General features: G+C 35.9%; 1 protein-coding gene and 1 long non-coding RNA gene across 2 annotated transcripts; one reads left to right on the top strand and one right to left on the bottom strand.

Moving 5' to 3' along the window:
- Positions 1–248: 248 nt before the first annotated feature.
- Positions 249–10,701, bottom strand: LOC122001860 (putative MO25-like protein At5g47540). The gene is made up of 11 exons (XM_042556822.1): positions 10,355–10,701; positions 7,762–7,923; positions 7,487–7,605; positions 6,480–6,554; positions 4,394–4,487; positions 3,889–3,948; positions 2,875–2,943; positions 1,809–1,907; positions 901–945; positions 713–815; positions 249–591 (listed from the first exon to the last, which is right to left on the bottom strand). The coding sequence occupies exons 1-11, from the start codon at positions 10,472–10,474 to the stop codon at positions 515–517; spliced, it is 1,023 nt and encodes a 340-aa protein (XP_042412756.1). The 5' UTR covers positions 10,475–10,701; the 3' UTR covers positions 249–514.
- Positions 10,702–24,149: 13,448 nt separating this feature from the next.
- LOC122001859 lies at positions 24,150–25,645 on the top strand. Its single transcript, XR_006117509.1, has 4 exons — positions 24,150–24,634; positions 24,720–24,828; positions 24,916–25,090; positions 25,585–25,645. It is a non-coding gene; the product is annotated as an uncharacterized LOC122001859 (long non-coding RNA).
- The last annotated feature ends 1,849 nt before the right edge of the window (positions 25,646–27,494 follow it).

The following is a 27,494-nucleotide window of genomic DNA, read 5'->3' as shown; positions in this document are numbered from 1 at the left end:
ACCTTGTACCGAAAATCAGTACGGATCCAGAAATTTAAGTATTAAGGAACAATTTTTACATGTGGCAAAAGATGATTCGCTCGCCCCCAGCACCCCCGTCAACCCGTCACTACAATGGATGATATCCTCTATCTCTATCGGTGGACCCCCATAATATTAGTGGTTCCACTACCGACATGGGGGTGGTGGATCCAACCCTGCTGAAGATGACAACCAAGTAGACACGGTGGATGATCACAAGAACAGAGTAAATAAAGCACAAACCATACTTTTCATCTTCAAATATTACAAAAGCATCAGATTTTGTTGCATTATGCAATCTCGATGCATTCATACGTTTACAAATTTCAATATTTATATATTGGTCATTCATAAATGATTTCCACGATATGCATTTCGTTTTTTTTCCCCTCATAATAAAATACATAGAGGCCAGCGTCTCGTGTCCATACACCTATATAGTTGGTCTGTGCAAACGATGCAAGGGACTGGTCAAGTCGTAACACAAACTTCATTAAGAAGAGTTCTCCTTCTTCAGAGCTTGTATCTCTCTGACAACTTGAGCTTTGTCCGCTTCAAATTGTTCATCCTCTACAGAAAAATTGAGATTAGTTGAAGTTTTGTCTTTGTAGTCCAAGAGCGTTTAGCAGAACAAAAAAAGAAAGAAAGAACGAACTTGCGCTAAGGGAAAATGGGTAAAGAATTGAATTACCTTTGTCTAATTTGAAGTCCCTAAAAAACCGAAGAAGTTTATCCTTGTTAGTGAATAATATGCTTGTAATCTCAGGGGGCTTGTTTTGGTTAGCAGCAAATAACTAAATTTTATACAAATAAATAAAGTGGATGTTTAGGAACTCACAAAATATGACGTCAAAATGAACAAAGAGAACAGATTTTTACCTTGAATACATGGAATGCCTCTATTTGGATATTCTTACTTGACTCCTGGATCGGACAAATAATTAGTACAGCTGGAGATTTGAGCATATAGAGCAAAAGACATTGTATATGATCTGCTGTTTAGTGTATCGTTACAGCCAAACCATTTTGAAAGACTGGCGACTACCTTGTCAAAACAGGTTTGCCCTTGATTTTAAAACCACCCCAAATAAAAACAGAATACATGTTTTACATGAACAAAATAATTAAGATGAATGCTTCTAGCTACATCTATCGAGTATGGTAATATCCTAGAATATAGTTTGATACAAACAACAGCATTTTAATGCAGAGTCAAAAAAGGCATTCAGATAATAGGACAAAAGCTAAAAACACTGCTTGAACCAAGCTATTAGGTGTATTGGGAGGGGCAATAACAAAGATGACGTCAAGAATTGTAAGCTATATGTTGTCATCTTCATTCAGTTTCAAATGCCTTTCCATCTTATGCGTTGCAACCAAACAAATTCAATAAAACTTCAATAAGCTAAAACAAGGTCATTCACCCAAAAGAGAAAGACAAAAAGGACCAAAAAAATAGGCAATCAGCATTGACAAGCAATGACAGAAACCACCACTACCACATGGAATTCAGAAAATAATTTGTCAAGTTGATGTATTTATTTAATACTAGAATAGTGAAATCAAAGAAGGTTAAAGACAAGAACTATATAAATTGAGCATTCCAAGACTCAATATCATCTCTGTCGATTTTTAGATTGACACCAATTTTGTGGCATAATTCATTGCTTATATCTCTAGTTCATAATTCTTCATTGTAAAAATATTTATTAGATTGAGACCAACAAAAGACAAAGAAAATATAGAATGATTTCCACTTTTAGTAAAGAAGAGAGAAGATACCATACCCTGAGAAGATTCATTAGAATCATAAGATTGTCCTTTGAGCTAACATAGCGCACCATAACTGCGGAATTTGACCTGTCTAACAACATGTCTCCCAAAATCTGCAAACCGAATTAGCACAAGCATAAAAGATAACAGATAATTAGATTGGGCACATCATTATTACTTCCGTAGACAAATTAGAAGTGAAGATATCAAATGATTATGCTAGTAATGACAACAATGGTGTTTGGTTCACAGCCTATTCATTTCCCTATCAATTCAGATGGAATAAATATTTGTATCTTTGATTACCAAAGTAAAGTTAAAATATGAATTCCCTTGGAATTATTACTTCCTAATCATCCATCAAAGTTATTCCTTACACTATTACAAGGAATACATATATTCCATTGTCCAAAATAGTTATACTACTATATTCAATTCTCCAAGAAAAGTACATATTTTGATTGGGTAGCAGATAGAGCTGGCCATGTAAGCAAAGTGGGCAGGATGAGACAGGTGAGCCTCACGAGACAAGTCAGTTAAATGAATTGGGCAAGCCTTATAAGACAAGTGGACCAGGAGGACCAGCAAACTAGATGGGAAGCATTGGCTGACAGATCGAGCAAGCTAGGCGAGCTAGATGAGTTGGACAACACCTAACAAGAGAAGGTTTCCAGATCAGTACCTTCCCTGCACCATGGACTATGTTCGCATGTTGAGCAAACTGGGTGAGCCAAATCGGTTGACCGAACTGGACAAGTAATCTGTCAGCTCTGGCTGTGCAGGCTTGTCATGCAAACTGAGCAAGAAGGACAAATCGAGCTTGCTAACTGGCCAGACAAGCCATGTTGACTGGTTGGGATATTTTATGATTGTGAAAACTTACTCCTCATCTATTATTTAAAATATTCCTAGAAATGAAAATCGTTTATTTATTATATTCCGCGATCCAAACTACGTCCATAATAATGACTATTTTATTCTTTACCAATTCTATTCCATGAACCATACATAGCACAACTGATACACCCATCCACCTGTGCTCAATTATATTGTTTGTGAATGGATTCCTACACCCAATACCTTGATAGCTTGTCTTCTTGTGATATAATTGGGGGATGACAGCAACCTGGAATTGAATTCTGCAAAAAACTGTGAAGGCAGTTGCATAAATTAGAAACCTTCAACAATGAAAGAATAATTTAGATTTTAGTAACAACAACATCCAGATCATAGGATTGTAGTTGCTTGCTTTCAGTATAAGATTCATTATTAGAATAATGTAGATATTCAACAAAGGTTATGATTACTTCCCAGCTAGGGGCCGAGGATGGTTTACTGCTAAGCTGTTATGTGGATCCTAGCAGCTGATTAATAAGGCACAAGTTTAAGCTAATGATTGGGCGCCAAGCATAATTTATCCACTTGAGCAAACCCATGCAGAGAAGTTGCAATGTTTTAGCACAAAGTCAGGCATATCTGAAATTTGTTTCTAAACCTACTCATCTAGAAAAGATGTAGATGATAAATTCACAACATAACAAACAAAATACTGTTTCAATAGCAAGGATTGTGCCTAATCAGGACCATTTAGATGTGTTATTATCCACAATATTAACAATAGATTACAGTCAAATTAATATCTATTCAGGTGACTACGTAGCATATCAAAGTCAGTGTGTAGACTACAACAAAGAAGTAAATGGTGGTTATACATAAACGTAACTTCATAATAGTATAAAAATAATTTCCAGAGCTAAGAAGCTATTGACAAATCTAGCCATCAACAAAGTACCTAAAATTTAAACCTAATTTCAAGCACCGAGTATATTGACTCAGTGAGAAATAATTGAGAGAGAGAGAGAGAGGGGCGTTCGGGCTTAGCCCGATTAATTTTGGAGGTAGATGGCCTTCCCCCTGATTCGTCTAGAGGCAAAATCCGGAGCACAACTTATGCACTGCGATAATGTGCTTGTGCACAAGTACAGTGAATTGAATGACCAGGTAATCAAACCCAATAAAACTCACTCAATTTCCTAGATTGTTAGAGCAAGATAAAGTTGCAGCATATTACTCAAGAAGACAGTAATTACTTACCCAATCATAATTTTTGGATAGAAATTCGGCCACAGTTGATTTATGCCGCGTCAAAAGCTCCTGAATTACAGTTAAAAATTAGCTGATGATCTTAACTCTTTAGTACATAAATCATCACTGTACAACAAGAACAGCTTAATAGCTCTTGACAGTATGATAAGAATGGCTTACTTCGAATAATATGACAAATTAAGTTGCTTATTCTTAATAACTGTTGTGGAATTGTTTTAGTTAATATTAAGAAAGTTGTAGGTGTCCTGGTTTTAGAGCAATCCCTTTGTCACTAATCATGTTAACCATTGCCATCATAGGCAATACAAAGAGGAATCATTGAACTAACTAGTAATAACTAGAGCATTAAGTAACATTGGCACTGGCAGTTAGTTGTATAAGTCTTGTAAACATTATTGACATTGCAATCCAACGTAATACAAACAGGAATTCAGTAAACTAATACAGCATTGAGTAGATTGAACAAAATAGCTGCTTAAAAGAACAGGTTGACCTTAAAGGTGATAGTGGCATCTGACGCAATGTCAAAATTTGGAATTTGAATATAATCAAAGAATTTCTTCATGTATTCAGACTCTAGAACGTACCTGAAAATGGATCACTGGAAAAAAATTATATAATTTCAAATAATTATTCAGCATTGAATAAAACCTCAATGTCAGCAGCAGATCAGAAGCATACGGTATGAAAGTCTTTGATGGACAATAGCAATGTAAAATCAGGAAAAAAAAAATGATGTATATAATCATGGTTTAAAATCTCGATCCGTCATGAGGTTTAGGTCCCGGATTGGAACGATACAGTTTCGATATCGTATCATGTCATGCAGACATAATTTCGGTATTTTTTTAAATATAAATTATCTTAATTAAAAATAAAAAAATTAATTTAAAAATAAAAATTATATATATATATTAAATTAATGAGATAATTTTATTAGGCTTTAATTAAGCTTACTTAAATGATCTCAATAATAGCTAGAAATTGATTAAAATTATTAACCTAAGCTAATTAAACCTAAATTAAGCTACGCCCCCATTACCACCTATTCTGCGCCACAATGCGTCGTCGGGCCAGGGAACACATTGTTGGGCTGACGCGTCGCTAGGCAGTGTGACACCTTTGGCAACGCTTTCGGAGGGCAACGCATTCGGAGGCATCACCAGGCTCATGCAACGCGTCCACAGCGCCTCAGGGCGCACTGGCACGGAGGCGTGCCTATGCTTGTGTCGGTCCACGGGCAGAACGAAATGTTTCGCCCGTATCGGGCGAAACAACGCGAGATTTTAAACTATATATCATCTTTATCAATTAAAAGAATACTGCTGTGGGAAATTAAAGTAGAAAATTGATAATGCACATGCATATTGATCCTATCCAGCTGAACATCAATATGATCTAAAGCACTGCCTGAAATTATAAGCCCGGATTGAAAAATCGCATTATTTCAATTGACAGTGAAAACATCTCATTCTGTCAGCCAAACACTACCACGGGCAAACTACAATAATTTCCCCCATGCTGATTCCAGCAGTACCAACTGAAATCATGAGAGTTTCACATACTGATGACAGAGTGAGGCAATGAGCCTGGCAGTGCACTTCCAGAAGAAGGTGAGAGCGAGCAAGGATGAGGGAGATTCACATGGACCAAGAGATGTTGCGATGCTTCTGGTGTTGTAAACAAGTGACAGAATCCGGAACAAATGTTTGGCTAGAGTTGTCAAGAACACGAGAGGGTAGCATTTCAAGGGAAGTGTGAAGCCTTAAGCTGGTGATGTGATGTAAGGAAGCCTAATAGGGAAGTTGGTGTTGGCAACCTACATGTGAAAGCCTTGTTGACCCATCCAACACAATAGGGATATAGAGAAACCAAAGGGGTGTGAGAGGCATGTATCATTTATACTTATAAATATAGTATATTAAGTTGAACCCTTACAATTATTATATTAATAAGTTATGCCTTATTAATTTACTCATAATCAACTTAATTAATATACTTATTAAGAAGTATTACATTATAATTTACTAACACATTATAATTAACTGGTACAATTAGCTTAGCAGTATATTTATCTCACTTAGATATTAGTATCAATATGTTCAATTATTAACAATATTAATATCAATCATCTTGGCATGGCGCTAAAATTGTATCATTCTGACCTAGCATGGAAAGATCCTTTAAAGTTCAAAGCTTGATTGCCTTTTTCTCCCAAGGAATCTTCGGAAATAACTGGATTAGTCTTGAATTTGTCTAAAAGGTAAGTTGATTTTTAGAAGAAATCACATGCCATCACTAATTTCCTAATCTAAGTTAGTTTGAGACAGAATGGTACTAATTGTTTTTATCAATTCTCATATTAGATTATTAAAATATATCTGGACCCTTACCAAGAGCAAACCATGATTTACCAAGCAAAAATAAATTTGTCTCTGCCAATCCACATGAAGACGATGACAGTTTTCCTTACACTGAAAATGTCATAATCTCTAGCAACAGTATAAAAATAATGATGCAACCAAAAAAATATTTTGAAAAGAATGAGGAAATTTGTTCTCATTGAAAATCAGAAATACCTAGCTACACTTTGGTGTCGAATACATTCCCTTAGCATAGCCCCATAATGCAACGCAATATCCATGTCTTCATAACTGCAAATGAGAATTATCTAATTAATATATGGCAATTTCACTGTATATAAAAAACATAGACACAATATTAGCAAAGACATAAGATTGGTGTGGCCAGACTCCCAGAGTCAAGGTTGCCATAATTTGCATAGCATAGTTGACAAAACATTAATGAACTAAAAACTAAGAATTCTTGAACCTTGCATGTGTAGTTCAATCATCCAATGAAAGTGATGAGATATGAAGACTTTTCTTAATCATTGCTTCCGGAACCTTTTATGAGCTGAATTTACCCCACCAATTAATAAATGGGCAGATCAAATTTAAAAAGATTTTCAAATTAATATTTGCTGTGTTCATAATGAACTTCCAGATTCATAGATAAAGTAGTTGAAACTTGTAACAGAAGATCATTTGTAAATCATGAGTTCAAACCATCATCTTGTACCTAAGCATATATGAACATTTATCAATCATGATAACAATTATCATCTGGAACATAAGAATATAGTCAACTGATAATATAGCTTTTGTGACAGATATCAATTGGTTATTTTGAAGACTATAGACAAAATGACATCAATTAGACATCTTCATGAACAGTGTATTGTTGATTATCTTCTTGTTCTGTTTTTCTTAACTTCAGGAAATCATCAGGACAAACCAAGTACTCTACTTGAATAAAAATCAGCATCCAACATGGAATCACAACAATTGAACTCTAAGACATCAAAAAAAGCTTTATAGCAATATGCATGTATACTCAAGGTTACTTTAATACTAAACTTTCTTCCATTATACAAGTATAAAAACACCAACAACATTTCTAGAGGAACAACAAAAAGTTTAAACAAAAATCACTTGAACAGGACAATTATATTTTAGCTAAGTCAAGATAAGCAACTAAGTGAACATCCAAATAATGGTTTTTTTTCAACAAATCAAAATCTCACCCCGAAATTAAAATGTCCAGAAGATCTTTGTTGGCTTCCAAATATTCAGAAGCAATTAACCTTGAATGAACCTGTTGCCTTTGCAAATTTGCCACAACTTGAGTAGCATCTTTTCTGGCCTTTAGAAAGACATGATAAACCAATTTTTAGCTTCAAATCAGTAAGACGAAGGTTAAAACATCATAGATATGGTATGGAACCTTAAAAAAAACCTAAATCTATGCCACTATTAATCGTTCTTCTAATGGAAACTAGACATTTAAGTAGCAAATTACTTCCAAGTTCAATTTTGGAAGACAAATGATTAATTGTCGCAAGGTGTTCTCTCGAAAGAATTCTTGAGTCAACTGCAAACAAGCTTCAGCTACTGGCTCCGATTCACTATTGCCATAGAGAATAAATTTCAACTCCCGTATATTTTTACATAATTCTGACATCTGCAGAAACGTTTGAAAAAACACAGATTAGCTTGCAATAGGCAGAATGCTAAGCTGAATGTTGGATGAAATGACTACTATTTATTTGAAAAGATCAACATTATCCATCTGGAATCATCTCTTACAAGTGCATTAAGAGTCGAGGGCTACACAGATATATATTAAAATTCATAGCAATAGTTGTTCTGATTAATTGGTTTTCTACCTCACATAGTTATCATGGATATCCCACACGTTAAGATGCTAATATTAGCATCAGTCCAAGATAACCCATGATTGTAGTACATATTAATTACTTTACCATATAACATGTGAAAGCACATCTTCCAGATGTAGCAGTGGCACCAAAGACATACCACAGTGGTGTTGCTCAGCACCAATCATGAGGAGGAAGAATCAAAGACAGAAGAAGAAATTGGGAAAAGCCTAGTGCACAGATGACCTCACAATGAAATCCTATATCGCAGAACCTTGATGCAACTCATAAAACTCACTGCCTCTGGTCATGCCAAGGAAGGCTCGTGGCTCTCATGGCAACTTGTGTAACTGGGGAAGATACTTGCTATCCTTCTCAATTGCACATTGCACCTCCCATTGTGACTTTAGCCACGACTTGCAAGGCTAAGGAAGATGCTCACAGCTCTCCCTCACTTATATCCAGTATCGACATGTCTTGCATGTCGGTTAATGGGTGGAATGATAATTTTTGCATGTCAACTGACATGGAATGAGATTTAAACCCTCGACGTTTACTAAGAATTTTTGTTCTAACCGCATGATTGGTGACAATTAATGTTAATCAAAGCAATCAGTACTAAACCAGCGACTAACTCTATCTAACGAAAGGAAAAGCATCAACTACTTCATCAGGTTCATACCACTGCAAGACCAATGATGTGGAGCCAGGGTTATCGGCTACTACATTGCATTTGTTTAATAATAACATAAAAAATTTCTTCCAGAAACTGATAAAAGGTTTTAACATAATTGAAAAATGCAAGATTTGCTTAAAATTAGAACCTTATATAAATATTGTTTACCAAAAGAAAGAAAGTCATCAAGAGTTTATTCTCTTAGGAAAACAAGGTAAATAAACCTTTCTAATCCAGATTAGCTACCATGGATAGAAATGATCAAGCTTGCAGAAAGGATTCCGCAAAATCTCACTATTGGTTGACAATGGTTATGGAATCCCCAAAAAGTCAAAACTGAAAGATTGCAAAACTTCTGAGAAATAGAAGAGATAAATATCTCCAAGCACTAGTTGCATATCATTCATCAAATTAGAAATAAAAATAATAATAATGAAAGGCCAGTCTTTGCAACTCAGCTAAATAAACTAATCACCACCATTAAGTGTGTCCAGTGGCCAATATTTGGGGGTCACCTTCATGGATATTATCCACTCTTCCAATACTAATCATTCCAACTCATCCAGTTGTGGAACTAATGGTTCTCCTTTGAACGATCTGTGTCATTTCAACTTATTTTCTCTCCTCTCTCCTTGTATCCTCTGTTGCAATTACACTTCATTGCTCCTAGATAATAAGATTTTATATTTTCTATCTTATTGAGTAATTACACATCTATCTTAGCATTCTCTTATCAAACTATTAGCCACTGATCGAAAGTGTGAATGAAAAAAATAATAATGAATGCCAAAATGAAAATATCTTAGTAGATGTCATGGATATCCCTTGTTTACTAAAATCTCTTCTTTCTTTCTATAAAATCAACCTTTAGGTTATGCTGATGTCAAGGAAAAGTGATTTACGTGGGACTAGTTGGTTTAAATGAAAGGGGCATGAGGATCATGATGACAACCTAATTCAAATAAAGACTCAATCAGGATCACAGGAAAAAAAAAACATTGTGCAAGAACAAGCAGCATACTTATTCTAGTAATATTTCATAAATAGGAATAGTACGGTCATGGAAGATATCAAAATGTTCTATGATTATTGCCCATCTATTCCAGGAACTCTATGCTAAGCAGATGAACATATACTGATATACACCACATAATGCAAGGGATACGAGACTGCATCCAGCAGTACGCTGAAACATGAATTGAAATAACCTTCAGTGCCGCTTGAAACAGGCAGCACTACCATTTCGTACATATCAAGACATGAAACGTTGTAGAAGGAAGCACCAAATCAGAGGTGGACAAGCAAATTCCAGCAGCACGGCAAAGCTTATAGCATGCTAAATACCAATATAAGTAGACGCGTGATCCTAAAATAACATGATTAAATACTTGATTCAAAATGGGCCTGCGGTAGTTAACCAACAAAAAAGAATAAGAAAAATTCTAGATTTTGCATGAACGTCAAAACTCGATACTAAACTAACCGTACGAAGTGCTGAAGTTCGAGTTCAGTACTGAACTACAAGATAAAAACAACCCGATCGCGCTACAATCGCTAACCTTCTCCTCACGCTTGGGGTCCCTGGAGTTCCAGTTGAGATCGATGTAAATAAGGAGTTCCCGCGTGTGCCGCACGATGTCGGCCGGCGTCCGCGGCTTGGACTTGAAGAGGCCCTTCATTGTGCTCCCCGCCGTCAATCGCCAGGCACCACCACACCAGACCGAGGCTAGATTTTTCCGGTTAGGTTTCGCGCTCAAGAAAGGCGGAGACGCAGAGATCCAAAACCCTGGGGCTCCGATCGCGCGAGATCGACCAGAACGGAGGAGGAGGAGGCGGCGTCGCGAGCAGCCGATTCCCAACAACCGTTTTTGCGTCCGTCGCTCGATCAAAAATGGTAAAATATCAATTGAAGTGAGAAAAAACGAGCGGTGGAGATTTATAGGAATTATTGACTTTTGGAACTAAACACTGGATTGCAATTCTAAGTAGACTAACGGCGACTCTGGTTTGAGCTACCCTCAATCCTACTCGTGCTTTGATTGTTCAGGTAAGCTGCGGCCTACAGCTTTAAAGTCTTCTGCAACGATCTTATCGTAAGGAGGAAAATGATGCGATTCGCCATCTTGCGTCGCTATCCGATGCGTTGGTGGATGGCTCGTTGTCTGGTCTTATTGTCTGGAACAGTAGATCTGAAAGATAAGGAAAAAAATTAATTAATATCTAACCTTTGAATCTGGGACGATCGATCCATTTCATAAAAAAAATTTCATCGACCAATAAATCAGAAAAATACCATAGAGACTTGTACAGAAGGCATTTTAATACGTATTTTATGCTCATTTTACTAGTATTTTCTTTAGTGTTAGAATCTAGTTGACTGCTTGCTTCAGGACCTCTTGAACAGCTCATAGTTTGTAGATTTACGATTTGAATCTCAAAATCCAAAGTATCAAATTGATTCGGAATAATTTAGAATCATCTTTTATAATGACATGAGAGCAGAAGCACTGGATCGTATAGATTTAATAAAATTTGCATTATGCTACGTTACAATTATTCTATATATTTTTATTAAACTGTTTTATTGGTCTGAGGCTTTTTTCAAAGGCTCGTACTTTAAAGATTAAATCTTAATCTAATCCTGATTGATTCTATCCATCCGATCCTGATCTTAAATCATTCCTAAATTATGAGACAGCTGATGAATAGCTAGATTTTTACCGTCTTTTATGTGTAAAAAATTAAAAAGACACTTTTTTAAAAAAATAATAAAAAAAAACATAATGCTTATATGTTTTTATCTCAAAAATATTTTTATTTATATTAATGGTGACAAAAGACAAATAAACACACTCACTCCCAGTGCCCCTATCAATCCGTCCCAGGATCAACATGGAGGAGGTAAATCACGGGCGGCTACTAACCTTTGGAATAGTGACTAGCACATAAGCGAGGTATACCCCAGACCTCATGATGGCAACACCTCATATGTTAGCCACTAGATCATCTAAAAATATTTGTATTTATATTAATAAATATAAAGGAGAAGACTCATGATGTTTTGAGCAAATATCGGTCGTTTTTTTATACATGAGGCAACAACACTTTTTATATTCGACAATTTATCAAAAAGCGCATCTAAATTTTTAAATTTATTAAAAGATGTAGATTACTTTAGTATTTACCAAAGAGCATACATTTTCAAGTGGAATTCCCATTTTACCCTCCTGACAATCTATTTTTTTTCTACCGTTTTTCTTTTTTCTACCATTTTTCTCTCTTCTCTTTTTTACAAGTATGCATAACATATGAATAACATTACATAAGATTTAGTTAATTTTTTAATAACATTTTAATATATTTGAAGAAGTCAAAATAAATAATGGATAGTATACTTGAACTCCTTGTAATTTTAGAAATCCACTGGAACTGAAATGAGTGTAATTGGAGCTCTCTAGATCCATCAGTGGGTTTCGGACAAAACCTACTAATGGACCTAGAGAGCTCCGATTGCACCCATTTCAATTCCTATGGATTTCTGAGGTTGCAAAGAGTTCAAATATAGTATCCATTATTTATTTTGGATTTTTAGAGTTGTTAACATGTAACAAGGAAGAATTGTCAAAAAGACCCACGTCAGGCCTAATATGTTTCATATCAGGCTCACGTCGGGCCTGATATGATTCCATATCAGTCCCAATGTGAGTCTTTTTGATGATTTTTTCATTTTATATGTTAACATTTATAAAAAGATGAAATAAATAATGGATAATATATTTGAACTCCTTGCAACATCATAAATCCATAGGAACTCAAATGGGTGCAATCGGAGCTCTCTAGGTCCATTAGTGGATTTTGGTCAAAACTCATTGATGAATCTATAGAGCTCTGATTGCACTCATTTCAGTTCCTATGGATTTATGAGGTTGCAAGGAGTTCAAATATGATATCTATTATTTATTTCAACTTTTCAAAGATTTTAAAATATAATAAACAAGAATCGTTAAAAATATTCATGTCGGGCCTAATATGGAATGATATCAAGGTCATATTGGACCTGATATCATTCCATATCAGGCCCACGGTAGGCAATATAGTTTTCTATTTCCATGCATGAAAAAAAAATAGAGATAAATAGAACATACCTGCTTGGCGACAATTTCTCTAAGTTGACTTCCTCGAGGACGACTATGGAAATATTGCTCAGACTCCTCTCTAGAAACCTTTTCAATAGTTCCTTCAACTCTAACCTGCAAATATGATAAACAACTTGTGAAATGAATCCAACCAGGTGAAGTGTCTCCTTTTCAATAAAAAAAAATTTTTCTTGCAAAACATTATATTTTCAAACTGCATATAGATAATACTTGAATTTATAATTGACTAAGGAAAATATGTCTATGTTCTAATTATGTAGTAACCAAATGCCAAGTTCAAAAAGCAAGAATCACATTAGCAAAAGTAATGGCTAAAAAAATCCCTTCTCCAAAGCAATATATAGGAGTCTATCTTATGTAATTATAGTTTAGAATCACGTGAGCCTGATATAATTTAATCTCAGACCCAATGTGGGCTTGCTATGAATTAGTTTATATTTTAGCTGGGGTTTTTTTTAATAATATTTCAACATTTGGAGACACCAAAATATAATGGACAACACCGTTGGACTCTTTTTAACCTCAGAAATCTATAAGAACTGAAATGGATGTAATCGGAGCTCTCTAGGTTTATCAGTGGGTTTCAGTCAAAACTCACCGATGGACCTAGAGATATCTAATTGCACCCATTTCAGTTCCTATAGATTTCTAAAATTGCAAGGAGTTCAAATATGGTATCAATTATTCATGGCTGTCTCAAAATTCCACGAGGCCCTAAGCCAAAAAATATTTAGGCCTTTAATAATATTTTTTTTAAAATTAATTTTTTCTTTATCTTTTTTATTCAGACTTAGGACCGACAATGACAGATTTAACTTTTTTTAATAAATTAGATTTAAAAATTCATGCCATGTAATTTTAATTTGATGATATTTCAAAGTTCGACTATTACTAACACAAATATATAAGAAAATTCTCATATAATTGATAATAATCTAGTTTTGGGTTCATAGTCCATTCCTTTTATAATTTATCATTTATACAAAATAATAAAAAAAATATTTCGAGGAAAAGAAAAGAGCGAAAAAAATATTACCGAGTGAAATAGGAGAAGTATGTCTTCTTAGAGAATCAATGACGAGGGAGGAAAAAAATACATGGAGCGCTAATGAGAGAATGAGTAGATGATCAACTAATTACAAAATGAGATGAAAAAAAAGGACATTAGGTGTAAGTAGGTGTAAGGTCTTATATAGTTATTTTGTAGCTTTAGATATGATTTTAGGACTAGAGAATATAATAATTATAATTAATATGTAATTAAATGTAGTTTTCATTGTAATTAATTGAAGAGCACTATGGAAATTAAAAGGAGCAAAATCTAAAGCAAAATCATTGCATTGGTGCATTGAAAGCTAGCAAAATCTAAAAAGAACTAGAATGAAAATCGATACAAGCCAAATCTGGAGCAAAATCTAAATGAAATCTATTTATTTTTTAAAATAATAATGGGCCCTAATAAAATTGGGGCCCTAAGCATAGGCCTTAATGACCTATGCCTTGAGCCGGGACTGCCATTATTTATTTCGGCTTTTCATAGATGTTAACATGTAAAATGGAATAATCGTTAAAAAGGCTCACGTTGGGCCTGATATGGAATTATATCAGGCCCAACGTGAGCCTGATACCATTCCATATTAATCAGCCCATGTTGGGCCTAATATGATTCCATATCAGGCCTAACATGGGCCTTTTTGACGATTCTTCTTTGTTACATGTTAATAACTATAAAAAGTTGAAATAACTAATAGATATCATATTTGAACTCCTTGCAACCTCAGAAATCTATAGGAATTGAAATGAGTGCAATCGGAGTTCTCTAGGTCCATCAGTGGATTTTGACCAAAACTCACTGGTAGACCTAGAGAACTCCGATTACACTCATTTCAGTTCTAGTGGATTTCTAAGATTGCAAAGAGTTCAAATATATTATGTTGGACGCCGTGGTTATTTTGATGTGATCAACCAAGTTATGTTAGGTCCTGCTTGTTATTTGATCCCTGTATCTAAGTGTGTAGGAGCTTAGGAGTGCATGAAGTCGAGCGGAAGACGCAGCTAGCGAGAAGGACGACACGGGAAGAGAGACGACGGGCTTGGTGCGTCCGAAGGACGAGAGAGCTGCGGAAGAGTACATTGGTGGACGAGAAAAACGTGTGCGACGTTCGAGGGATGAGAAGCCGGGTTGGAAGCCTGCTTGAGGAGAAGGTCAAAAATTGGGTTCGGGTGAGCCCTATTTCAGTTGCCCGCAATCACCCATGCATTTGGAGACTCGGAAGAAGAAAACAAGTCAAAAGGAGCTGGAAAAGCTAGCTGGAGGCGCCTTCAATGAAGTGCTGAAGGCACCTGCGCTGACTGCAAGCTTGGAGGCGCCTTCATTGCCTTGAAGGCGCCCTCAACCTTGTCTAGGGCACCTTCAAGGCCATTGGAGGTGCCTTCGACCTGGCCAAAGTGGTCATTTGTAATCGGATAGAGTTATCTGGTCAAACCCCTTGGAGGCGCCCTCAATCCTTTTGGAGGTGCCCTCAAGACTCGAGATAGAGTTTCCAGGAGCTATATAAAGGCCCCTGGAGTTAGGAAATTATTCATTCAACTAAGTATTCAATTCCTAGCAACTTGTAAGAGCTTTTAGTATGTAAAAGGCTTCTCTGCCTTCAGAGAAGAAGATTTTCTTAGTGTGCATGTTCAACTGCCTTAGATTAACAACCTTCTTGGTTGTAACCAAATCAAAACGCTGAGTCTATTTTTCTTTTCAGTTATTTCAATTTTATTTTTATTGTTGCTATTATCTTTAAGTTGAAAGTTTGAGGAGGGCATTTTTTGCAGGCAATTCACCCCTCCTCTCTTGTCGGCCCCACTGCACCAACAAATGGTATTAGAGCGAGACCGTCTCAGAAGGACTGACCACCGACTGAAGTACAAAGATCAAGATAATGCTCGGAACAAGCATTCATCCCCTGAAATTCGACGGAGACTTCATGACATGGAAACGCTGAATGGAGGTATTCTTTAAAACTGAATTTGATATACTTATAATCATGAAATATGATTTTTTTAGTCCCCAAAGACAAGGAAGAATACAACTGGACGAAGAAGGAGCAAGCCGATTTCGTGGCCAACGAAAGGGCTGAGTTCCATCTGCTCAGCGTTCTGCCACCCCAGGAGGTAAGTTGGATCGGAAGCTACGACTCCACCAAAAACCTCTAGAAAAATTTCTGGAGCTCCACGAAGGCACCTCAGAAGCGAAACTAGTAAGGTGCGACATCCTCCGGACTCAACTGACAAATCTCCGGATGAACAACGGCGAAAAGGTAGCGCAACTCCAAGCAAGGATAAAGGAGTTGATAACTCAACTGACTAATCTCGGAGAATCGATAATGAACCGAGATTCTATTCGGTATGTGCTCAACGTCTTCTCAAAAACTCCAGAGTGGGCATCCTTAGTAGATGTTTATTACATCTCTAAGGACTTTAAGGTAAGTACTTTAGAAAACCTATTTTCTACTTTCGAATTTTACAAGTCTCGAATTACAGAGTAGAAACAAATAGAGAAGACAAACCTCAACGTTGCCCTACAAGCCGAGATGGACGATCTCGACTCCGAAGCGTCGACCGATGAAACTGAAGCAGCACTATTGGTAAGGAAGTTAAATAAATTTATTAAAACTAACAAATTTAGATAACAGTTGAGGAAACATCAACACAACAAAAGAATGGTCCGATGCTACAACTGCAACGAGGAAAGACACATCAAGGATCACTGCCCGAAGATGAAGAAAAAGAACAACGAAAAGGAAAAGTACAAAAGACCAACGTCCTTGAAGCGCAAGAGTTTGAAGGTTACATGGGATGAATGATCATCCTCAGAATCAGAAGTCGAAGCATTCTCAGGAGTAGCACTGATGGCCAACCATCAAATAGAAGAAGATGAGTCCACCTCAAAAATGAGCATAGATGAAGGGGGAGGATCATCAGAAGAAGAAAGTTGCGATGAAGGGAGAGTATCAGAAATAGAGGTAAGTAAGGTACGTTCTCTAACTCCCAAGCAATCCTTTCAGTTTATTAAAGTGCTACTAAAGATTTAGTTAGATTAGAAAAAGAAAACAATGATTTAAAACTAAACTTAGCTAACGCATGTCCTCTTGAGATGTACGATAATTTAAAATCAGAAAATGAAACATAGAAAATTGAAATTGAAAAATTAAAAAAATTGAAAAATAATGCATACTTAAATAAATTTACAAAATCAAAACTTAGAGTTTATGGAAAATTAAATTGGTATATTAGAAAACATTAGGGGCAAATTAGAGAAGTTTCCAAAAGTTATATACCCCCTAAGTTGTTAATTAATCTAGTAGGAAGGAACCTATACTGTTCCAAAATCCTTTTTAGATTAATTCTTTTTAAAAAATTAGCACTTTAAGCAAGAAAAATTAAACAGTTAATTTCTTTTGAGGATTTGTCTAAGGAAGCGATTGTTGCTCCAATAACCAAGAAGGTCTAGTATCTCACCACGACTTGGAAGCCAAAATATTGAAATAAAATATTTAATTAACTCTATAGTAAAAGCATTAAAATAAAATAAAACTTTAAAAACATTTTTTTTAAAAAAGTTTCAAAAATATTTTCATACTTAGAATTTTTTCATAAAATATTTTCATTTATAAAAAAACTCTCAAAAATATTTTTGCCAAAGGTAAAAATTTTCTCTAAAATTAGAAATTTTTTTACTAAGAAAATTCTTAAAGATTATTTTTTTGTTTGACTTAGAAATTCTCAAAAATATTTTTTGCAAAATTCTCTAAACTAAGAATTTTTTTTTAAAATTATTTTGAAAATTTTTTAATTAATAATTACCCAATTTTTTTATGTGATAAAGGGGGAGAAATAGGACAAGTTTAGGGGGAGTTTTAGATTTTAAAAGGAATTAATATATTTTTTTAATTTTCTTATTGTTGCAAATTCTTTTATTGCAACCTTCTTGCTTAAAATGCTAGGTTAGTAATTTCTTTAAATTAATTGTCTATTTTTTCCCTAACTTGAACTTGGATTGATGCACATAAAAAAGGGGGAGATTGTTGGGCCCCGTGGTTGTTTTGATGTGGTCAACCAAGTTAGGTTAGGTTCTGTTTGTTATTTGATCCCTGTGTCTAAATATACAGGAGCTTAGGAGCGCAGGAAGTCGAGCGGAAGACGTAGCTAGCAAAAAGGACGGCACGGAAAGGGAGTTGATGGGCTCGGTGTGTCCGAAGGATGAGAGAGCTGTGAAAGAGTACACCGGTGGACGAGAAGAACGTACGCGACATTCGAGGGATGAGAAGCCAGGTTGGAAGCCTGCTCGAGAAGAAGGTCGAAAATTGGGTTCGAGTGAGCCCTATTTCGATTGGCCGCAATCACCCATGCATTCGGAGCCTCGAAAGAAGAAAACAAGTCAAAAGGAGCTGGAAAAACTAGCTGGAGGCGCCTTCAATGAAGTGTTGAAGGGGCCTGCGCTGACTGCAGGCTTGGAGGTGCCTTCATTGCCTTGAAGGCGCCCTCAACCTTGTCCAGGGCGCCTTCAAGGCCATTGGAGGAGCCTTCGACCTGGCCAAAGTGACCGTTTGTAATCGGATAGAGTTTTATCCGGTCAAACCCCTTGGAGGCGCCCTCAACCCCTTTGGAGGCTCCCTCAAGATTCGAGATAGAGTTTCCAAGAGCTATATAAAGACCCCTGGAGCTAGGAAATTATTCATTCAACTAAGTATTCAATTCCTAGCAACTTGTAAGAGCTTTTAGTGTGTAAAAGGCTTCTCCACCTTCAGAGAAGGAGACTTTCTTAGTGTGCATGTTCAACCGCCTTAGATTAACAACCTTCTTGGTTGTAACCAAGTCAAAACGCTGAGTCTACTTTTCTTTTCAGTTTTTTCATTTTGATTTTTATTGTTGCTATTATCTTTAAGTTGAAAGTTTGAGGAGGGTATTTTTTGCAGGCAATTTACCCCTCCCCTCTTGTCGGCCCCATTACACCAACATATTATCCATTATTTATTTTGACTTCTTCAAATATATTAAAATATTATTAAAAAATTAACTAAATCTTATGAAATGTTATTCATATATTATGCATATTTATAAAAAAAAAAGAAGAAAGAGAAGAGAGACAAATAATAGATAAAAGAAAAATGGTAGAAAAAGTCAGATTGTTAGGAGGGTAAAATGGAAATTGCACTTGAAAAATGTATGTCTTTTGATAAATACTAAAGTAACATACACCTTTTATAAATTTAAAATTTTAGATGCGTTATTTGATAAATTTATTGGGTTTGGAGTGCAGCGGAAAACATATAATGAATCATAGATCTTTTCGTGGTGCATATAGTTTTACATAAAAGTAACATAAAAACATACCTCGAGTCCTCGATAGGTGTGAATAATATCACAGGCAGATAAGACAGATAAGAGTCCCACGTGTGACTCCTCTAGCAGTATCCATGAGCACTAGATCACGAACTTGATACGATCTATTAGGTGCTAGCCTCTTGGATCGACAAAGTCTTGGAAGCACTACCGATCTCTTTCGGTGGAAGAAAAAGTTGACGAGGGAAACTCAGAGAGAATGAATTCTCCTCTTGCATCTTTCCGAGGATGGCTACTTATAGCCTCCAAGGAATACGAAGAGTTAAGTTCTCAATAAATTCATCATTTATGATCTTCATTAATTAGGAAGATGAAGAGTTATAGACTCCATAAATTCTTCATTTATAGCCTTCATTATGATAACTCTTCAAATTCTTCATTAATTATCATTATGATGACTCTTCGAATTCTCCATTAATTATCATGATTATGACTATTCGAATTCTCTCTTCTTTGTATCAAATAACTCCATATTTGATCTTGATCTCAACTAGCTTCTGATACCATTATTCATGTCTAATACATGAAGACAGTGTAAATCCATACACAGACTAAGGTAACCGTCTAGCAACAATTTTTAGCCACTCAACGTGATAAAATTAATATCAGTCATAAATTGTAAACCACTATGAACCGATTACTGTATAATTCAATCTCTTTATCTAAGCCTACATCCCAATTAATTCGATACATTATGCATCATTATCAAATTAATTATTTTACTTGATTTCCAAGATATAATAGACTCCTCTTGAATGATAAATAATTCCTCCCATGGCCATGAATTTTGAGTCACTAATATCTTTATCAAGCGGCCAGGATGTTAACTCTTAATCCAAGAGAGTGATGAATCCTCTATTGACTCAACACTATTCTCTCTACGCTTTGTCATATACTCAACTACCGTATTAATCACAATCCGATTAAAGACTGCTTTTAACGGCGTCAAAGCACATAACTCCACATATAGAATAAATAAAGGTCTCAAGTCAAAAGATCAGTTACATTCGTTCATAAGAGGAATAACTAATGATACTTAATATGTGGTCTCCTCTTGAGCAGGTCGTGTCCAGTGCACCTCTAAACTCAAGGCACCCCAAGATTAACTTGGATATCCATCCCTCCAATTTATCTCGACCTAATCATACTTAGCGTTGATCTAGATATCTATGCTCCCTCTAGATATCTGTTCGATCAAAGACTATTTTTAGATTAGTATACCCATTAATCTGTGAGACTTTATCATTAATTATATACGTACAAAAAAGTAAATAATTAATGATAAATACTTGTCTTTATTAAATAATTATCCATAAAATATATAAGAAATATCTTGACACATAAATGCACATAATAACAAAATTATCATTTTATATTTATCACTTCTGTTCTGAAGTACTTTTTTGGGACATGAGTTTATTCCATCCATCCGAGACATGAAGCATATTTAAGATCTTTAAAAAACAATCACGTTTTATAGCATTTTAAAAGCACTATTTCTCTCTTTAAAAAAAGTGAAAAAATAAAATAAAATTAAAAACCTCACGAGAGCTAAATAGAGTATGGAATTTAAGCGAGTCCTAAAAATATATTGATGCTGATTGGAATTGAATCTGCCTAAGTCTATTTATAAGTGGCTAAAATCTAAAATCTAATAATTGTATAAGGTCTAAATTCAAAAAATTTAAACATTCAGATTCATAAAAGTCGAATAGATAAATATTATTATTTAGTGAATATAATAAATTTAAATCTATCAATAACTATGTAATAAAATTATATAAGATATAGTTTTTTAAAAAAAATCACAGCAAACTAAATAAGATATGGAATAAAAGTTCGAGAGCGTGATTACATTTAAGAAGGTTCTAAGAATATATTGGTATTGATTTGGATTGACTTTGAGAATTGATTAGTGACTTTTGGTCCAAATTCATTTATCACTCATCAGTAAATTTTTTTTACTAAAGCTCATTAATAATCTTAGTCACATCATAATCAATTTAACAGGGGTATATTCAATCAAGAGATTGAATGATTTTTATTCACTTTCTTTTAATGATAAACTTTTATGGAGTTGATAGATTTTTATAGAATCTCATATAGTTGTGAAAAAAATTTTATTGAGTTTTATAAACTTTTTTGCAAAACTTTTATAGATATTTGTAAATTTCAGGTACTTGTGGATTTAAGGGGATGTATTCAATTTTAGAAAAGCGTAGGCGGTTATGATCTCGCACGATATTTATTTTTTAAAAAAAATCTAAAATACCTAATTAAATTTATTTTTTTAATAAAATAATAAATAGCATACTTGTCCGTAATTTTTTTTTATTTTTAATACTTTTATTTTGTTTTGACTAAAAACAAAGAGAAGATAATGTCCCATTTTTTTTAAAAAAATTAATAATATAATTTTAAGTCCAACAATATTATAATAATTTTAATATTTTTATTTATAATTTTGATCCAAATTAACCTGAAATATTGGCCAACCCTTTAATTTGGTCAAACTTTTAATAAAATGTTAAATTGATAAATTTGATTAGTAATAAAATTAATAATTTTATTATTAATTTGATTAGTAATAATATTATTAAAATAAATAAATATAAATATATAAAATTTATTTAGAAATTTTTAAAATTTAATAAATTTTATAGAATATTTTTAGATCGAATTTCATTTGTCTTTATTAAATTATCTATTAATTAAGTTGAGAATTAATTTAATTTATTCATATATATTTTATATTAAAACCTACTATCTCAAGTTTCTCTTCCCTCTATGCACAATATCGCCGTCCAAATCAACTTCGACTTTGACCTGCTCGTAAGTAGTCGACGGAAGTATCACCAGTCATCTCAAACAATTTTTTTATTTCTTTTCCTCCTTTCTGGTGCACCGCAGGCTTCATCGGAGAAAAAATCTTTGCCTACAGCCTGCCACCATGACTCGCCGTCGGAGAAAAGGTTGCAAGCGTCTGCTGTTCCGTTCCAACCGTTCTGATTCATTCTTTTGCCGTTATAACGTCAGAGAATGACATTTTAGAGGACTCTTAGCTTCTCATGAAATGCATGCTGAGAGGTTGATGCAGGCCGTCGAGAGGTTGAGTGAGGGTAGGGCCTTTAAAATCAAAGAAATAATCAAAATCAAGGAGCGGAAAGAGAAAAGACTTATTTGTAAAAAATTAATACGATTTAAAGTCTATAGAAATTTCAAGGATGAGGAGAAGACTTTTTCTTTTATTTTTAAAATTGTACCAAGTATTTTGGAGAGCTCTTATTGGTTAAAATTTATATCTAAAGATTTCTAAAAGAATCCATGAAGATCTATTGAAACTTTGGATACTAAAAGATTTTCATAGATTTTGAAAAAGTAAGTTTGAATAGCACATGACTTTTTAAAACTCTATGAAAATCTAATTTGGATACCACTAGATTTTTATAAAGTTTATAAAAATCTAAATTGAATACACCTAGATTTTTAAAATCCACAAAGGCCATTCAAAATAATTAAAAGTCCAACATTGAATGCACCCCCCTAAATCAAGACCAATACATTCTTAGGAGACTCTTAAGTCTAATCATATACCCTCTAACCTTAGTTTTACACCCTAAACAGATTATTGTGAGTCTCTAAAATTTATACAACTTTTAATAAATTTGGAACAAACCCGCTATTAGACTTAGACATGCATATTCACCCAGCAACAATGCCAATGCCCCCATGGGTCTCTCCTCACTTTGGCCATATCCAAAATTTTCAAATCTAGATGTTGTATGGTAATTAATAAATTTTAGTCAAAACTCATTGATGACCTTAAACATATCAAAATCAACCTAAACTAAAACAAATACACTCCCAGGAGCCTCTTAAATCTCACTGTGTCCAACAAACTTAGATTCTACTATCTATACGATCTTAAGTGAGTTTTGATTGGTTGTACAATGTCAAAAATTTAAAATGTTAAGCACAATCAGAGACAAAAGAGTTCTAGAAACACATTCATGTTGTTGTTGAATTAATATGATAGACTTAAGTACAATAATGAGTTTGTGCCAAAATTATATTAAATTGTCTAAACTTTAGAAACCCACGACAACATGCTATTTGGGTCATGAAATTAAGGTTTGAGGGATATAGTAAGACTCAACAAACTCATAGGAGTGCATTGATCATACTTTAAATTGATTCTAATGTTCTAAATGTCAATACTAAGTTTGATCAAAATTCACTAATGATCATATAATATTTAAATTTTTTTATTTTAGACAAGGTCAACATTAGGGGAGTCCCAATAACATATTATTGGTGTAATCAGCTTCTAGGGTTTTGATGTTTGATAGTGTATCTAAGTCTGATCAGTTTGACTAAGAGTTGATCCAAACAGGACTTAATGTTTGGAAGACTAGAAAGGAAAAGTCTTAACTTAGTTAGGCAAGGGGAAATCCTAGGGGGAGGTAATCCTAAGTGGTGGAGGTCCTGGTGAGTAAAGTTAGATAATGAAAATCCTAAGGAGAGGTAACCCTAAGTGGTGGAAGTTCTGGTGAGTGGAGATAGTCAGTGAAAATGTAAGATATAAAAAAAATTAATAAGGTTATTTGGGAAATAGCCATATAGAATTTTTCGAAATTTTTAAAAATTTTCTGAAAATTTTTAGGAACTCGTACGACGAATTTTATGGGAATGAATTTACGGGTTTGGATAAAGCATGTTTGGATACCCCATTTAAGTGAGGAAATATTTTAAATTATAAATTCCCTTTCTTTTTATTTCCCCAAACTTATCGCCGATCACCCGACCGTTTCTTACTCTTTTCCCCGATTCCTCTCGTTCTCTCTCGCGGTCAAATCAAAGACGACGGATCTTCGGTGATCGTCGACATCGCCGGAGGAGCTCGTCGCTGGAGCTTGCCAGAGGTCAAACAAGGAGGTCGGATCATTCTGATCTCCTCTTCTCAAGCCTTCCCCGAGCCTTCCTTCCACATTTGCCAACTCTTCCGCCCCGACGCCGATTGTGCACCTCCTCTACCGTGATTGCGGCTTCGTCGAGTCGCCTGAAGAAGGGTGGTGGAGCTCGAAGGGTATCGACCATCTCCGGCTGAGTAGGAGTCTCGGTGGTTGTTTCTTGCGGGCAAGTGACGGTGATCTAGCGGTTAGGGCACGACGGGGCTAGGGCTGATCAAGCCCTTTCTCTTCTCCTCTTCGATCTTCTCGCTGGAGGGTGGGCCAGATCGTCGCTAGCTAAGGTGGATCGTGCGACACCAGCTGTAGGTGATCGATGGAGGTAAGGCTTTGTCGGGAAATTCTTTGGATTCAAGGATTCTTGTGTAATTGGCTTCTTTTTCTGTGTTCTTTCTGATCTGGGTTAGAGGAAAGCTTCGGATCAACCTAGTGATGGATCTCCCCTGAGCAGACCTTCGTCTTCTTCAATTCTTGCGGCTGTTAAAGTCTCGGTGTAGAGGCGGAGGCCTGTTTGAGGTGAGTAAGACTCTGTATGTTAGGGTTTCAGCAAGTAATGGCTCTACAGCTAGGTGCTGGATTTGATTTTGGAAGGAATTGGTGTAGGGCTTCTTTGGTAGCGATCGACAGAGGTCTTGTGGGACTGTGAATGTTGATCTCTTTGGCATATCCTGCTGCTGGGGTCCAAATTGGAGAAGGGTCGGCTAACTAGGGTTTTGCCAACAACGGAAGGAAGCTATTGCAGAAGCCGTGGTATCTAATCCCTGTCCAAATGATATGGGTGAGTTTCTTTAGTACCTTCGCCTTTGATTTTTCATTTGTTGATAATCTGTTCTTTCCATATTCATCATGGGTTTGCAATTGTATGTAAGGGTTACTTCATTTGGGCATGTGAAATGTGAAGGAGGGTTTTAGATATGATGAGATTTATTATCAAATTCGGTGGTTGGAGGTGGATCATGAGGATGATTAGGCATGTTTGATTTATGATGTGTAGTGGATAATAATGGTATGTTGGAGTTTGCGATCGGTTATGGATTTTGGATTCATTTGTGGATTGAGTTAAACCAGTTGGATTAATTTGGGTGGATGAATTTTGTAGGATGATTTCATGATTAGTCTATTCTAATTGGGTTGTCTGATTAAGGATTATTTGGAGGATTAATTAGAGATCAGAGTTGAGTGGAGTTATCCTAATTGGGTTAGGGATTTTATTTAGCTATTTTAATTCTTATGAATTTAGCTAAATAAATACATATATATTGATTGATGTAGGACTTTGATATGGGATGATTATCAAGACGTGGGATTTATTTTAGCACGATCGACAGATAAAGGCATGTATTTCTTCCTTGGCTCTACGTAGTTTTTTCTTGATCTTAGTGCATGGTTATTATGTGATGGTTTAGGCTGCTTTACTTTATATCGTGTTCGTTTGTTGCTTTCCTGTTTGATACTTATGCTTGACCCTTGTGATGATCTATTTAATTCTTATACAGTCTGTACTTTGGTTATCTATACTCTATGGTATTTTTACATGTAGAGTATGTGTGGTAGGGGATACTTCGTTGGTGGTGTTCATATGATGATTGCTCATTTGTATGTCGTGTATACATCTGTCTGGTGTGATGATTGGAGGAGTTGTGTTGATTGTATATTTGTTGTATATACACGTGTCTGATGTGTTTTACTGGAGGATACATGTTGATTGTACCGATGTTCTATGTACCTGTGTCTGGAGGAATTATTGGAGATTTTTGGGAGATCATACATGTGTAGTGGTGTACATGTGTTTGGTGGGATATGTGGATATATCATTATGATTATATTTATGTCGTGGGATACTTATGTGGATTTGGGGGTTGCATGGATGATGATGTTGTCTGTATCATGATTATATATATATCATGTTTATCATTCATTGTATTGCTGACGACTATTGTCTCCCTTGTGGTTGAAAGAGTCGTCAGTCGTTTATAGCTATCCTTTCGACAATTGATGGAGAGTGGTAGCTAGGAGTGGAGCTAGTCCTGTCGCGTTTACTCAGCCGCTCAGTGTTCTGTCAGCCTCGACCACTCTGGAGTAGTGAGTCTTGAGGGTACAGTAGTCAGAGGGCTTGAGATGTGAGTGGTCAAGAAGTCTTAGCTATGTAGTTAAATAACTACTCAGTTGACCGTCCGCTTCGGCCGCCTATAGCGGTGCATGTATTAAAGGCTAGTACGGTTTGTTACGGACCCAAGCCTCTCGGTCATACAGGGGTCGTGGTGTCTAGAGAGGTGGCGGGGGTGACCATGGAGCATGCATGCACATTTTTACATATGATGCGCGGTGCATGTAAAATATCGGAAATGGGCATAACACCATAAGGGAATTTTCCGGAATTTTTGAAAATTTTTCGAGAATTTTTCGGAGCTCGTATGGACGAGTTTACGGGGATAAAAACAGGACCCCGGGAAAGCCTGTTTAGGCTACCCATTTAAGTGAGAAAAAGTTTATTTTCTTTTTCTTTTCCTAATTATTTTTCTTTTTTCCTCCCCGTGCCCTAAAACTAACGTCGACCCCCTTTTTCCTCCTCTTCCGCTGTTTCTTCTCTCAAGCAGGCGCCGCGCGCGATCAACAGCCAAGGTCGGTCGCCATCGCTAGCCTCTGCCCTTGCAAGCAGCCAGGGGCTGGTGCTCCTCCTCCCCTTCGTACTGACCTTCGCGCTGACCACCTACAGCCATGAGTCGCTGTCAGAGAAGAAGAAAAGAAGATGGGCGTCTCCGCTCCATGCGTGGCCGAAGTCGCGGACCGTCGTCGCCACGGTCGCCACAAGAACCCGACTGGAGGTCTCTCCTCCCTCTTCTCCTCTGTCCCTGATCAGCACTGTAGCTGCCGTCGCCGAGCCCTTTTCCGACCCTACCATTGGGTCGTGCCCTATTTCTTCTCTGCGTTGCCTCCTCCTCTCGATGTCTGTCCAGCCACCGCAGCCAATTGCCGCTCAATTTCAAGACACCAACACCCCACTCCCGTGCGTTGCTGCATCTCCTCTTTCATGATCCATCGACGCCTGATTTCGCCGCACCTTTGCTCGGCATCGCAGCACGATCGGGTTGATGCCACGCTATTTCCACTCTCCTCTGCCTTGGGATGGCACCGTAGCAAATTTTGGATTTCCTCATAGAGGAAGTTACAGATCTGGCTAA

This window comes from Zingiber officinale, chromosome 7A (genome assembly GCF_018446385.1).
Source record: "Zingiber officinale cultivar Zhangliang chromosome 7A, Zo_v1.1, whole genome shotgun sequence".
In the NCBI taxonomy this organism is placed as follows: domain Eukaryota; kingdom Viridiplantae; phylum Streptophyta; class Magnoliopsida; order Zingiberales; family Zingiberaceae; genus Zingiber; species Zingiber officinale.
The sequence above is the reverse complement of the archived record's forward strand: the minus strand, read 5'-3'. Positions and strand labels throughout refer to the sequence as shown.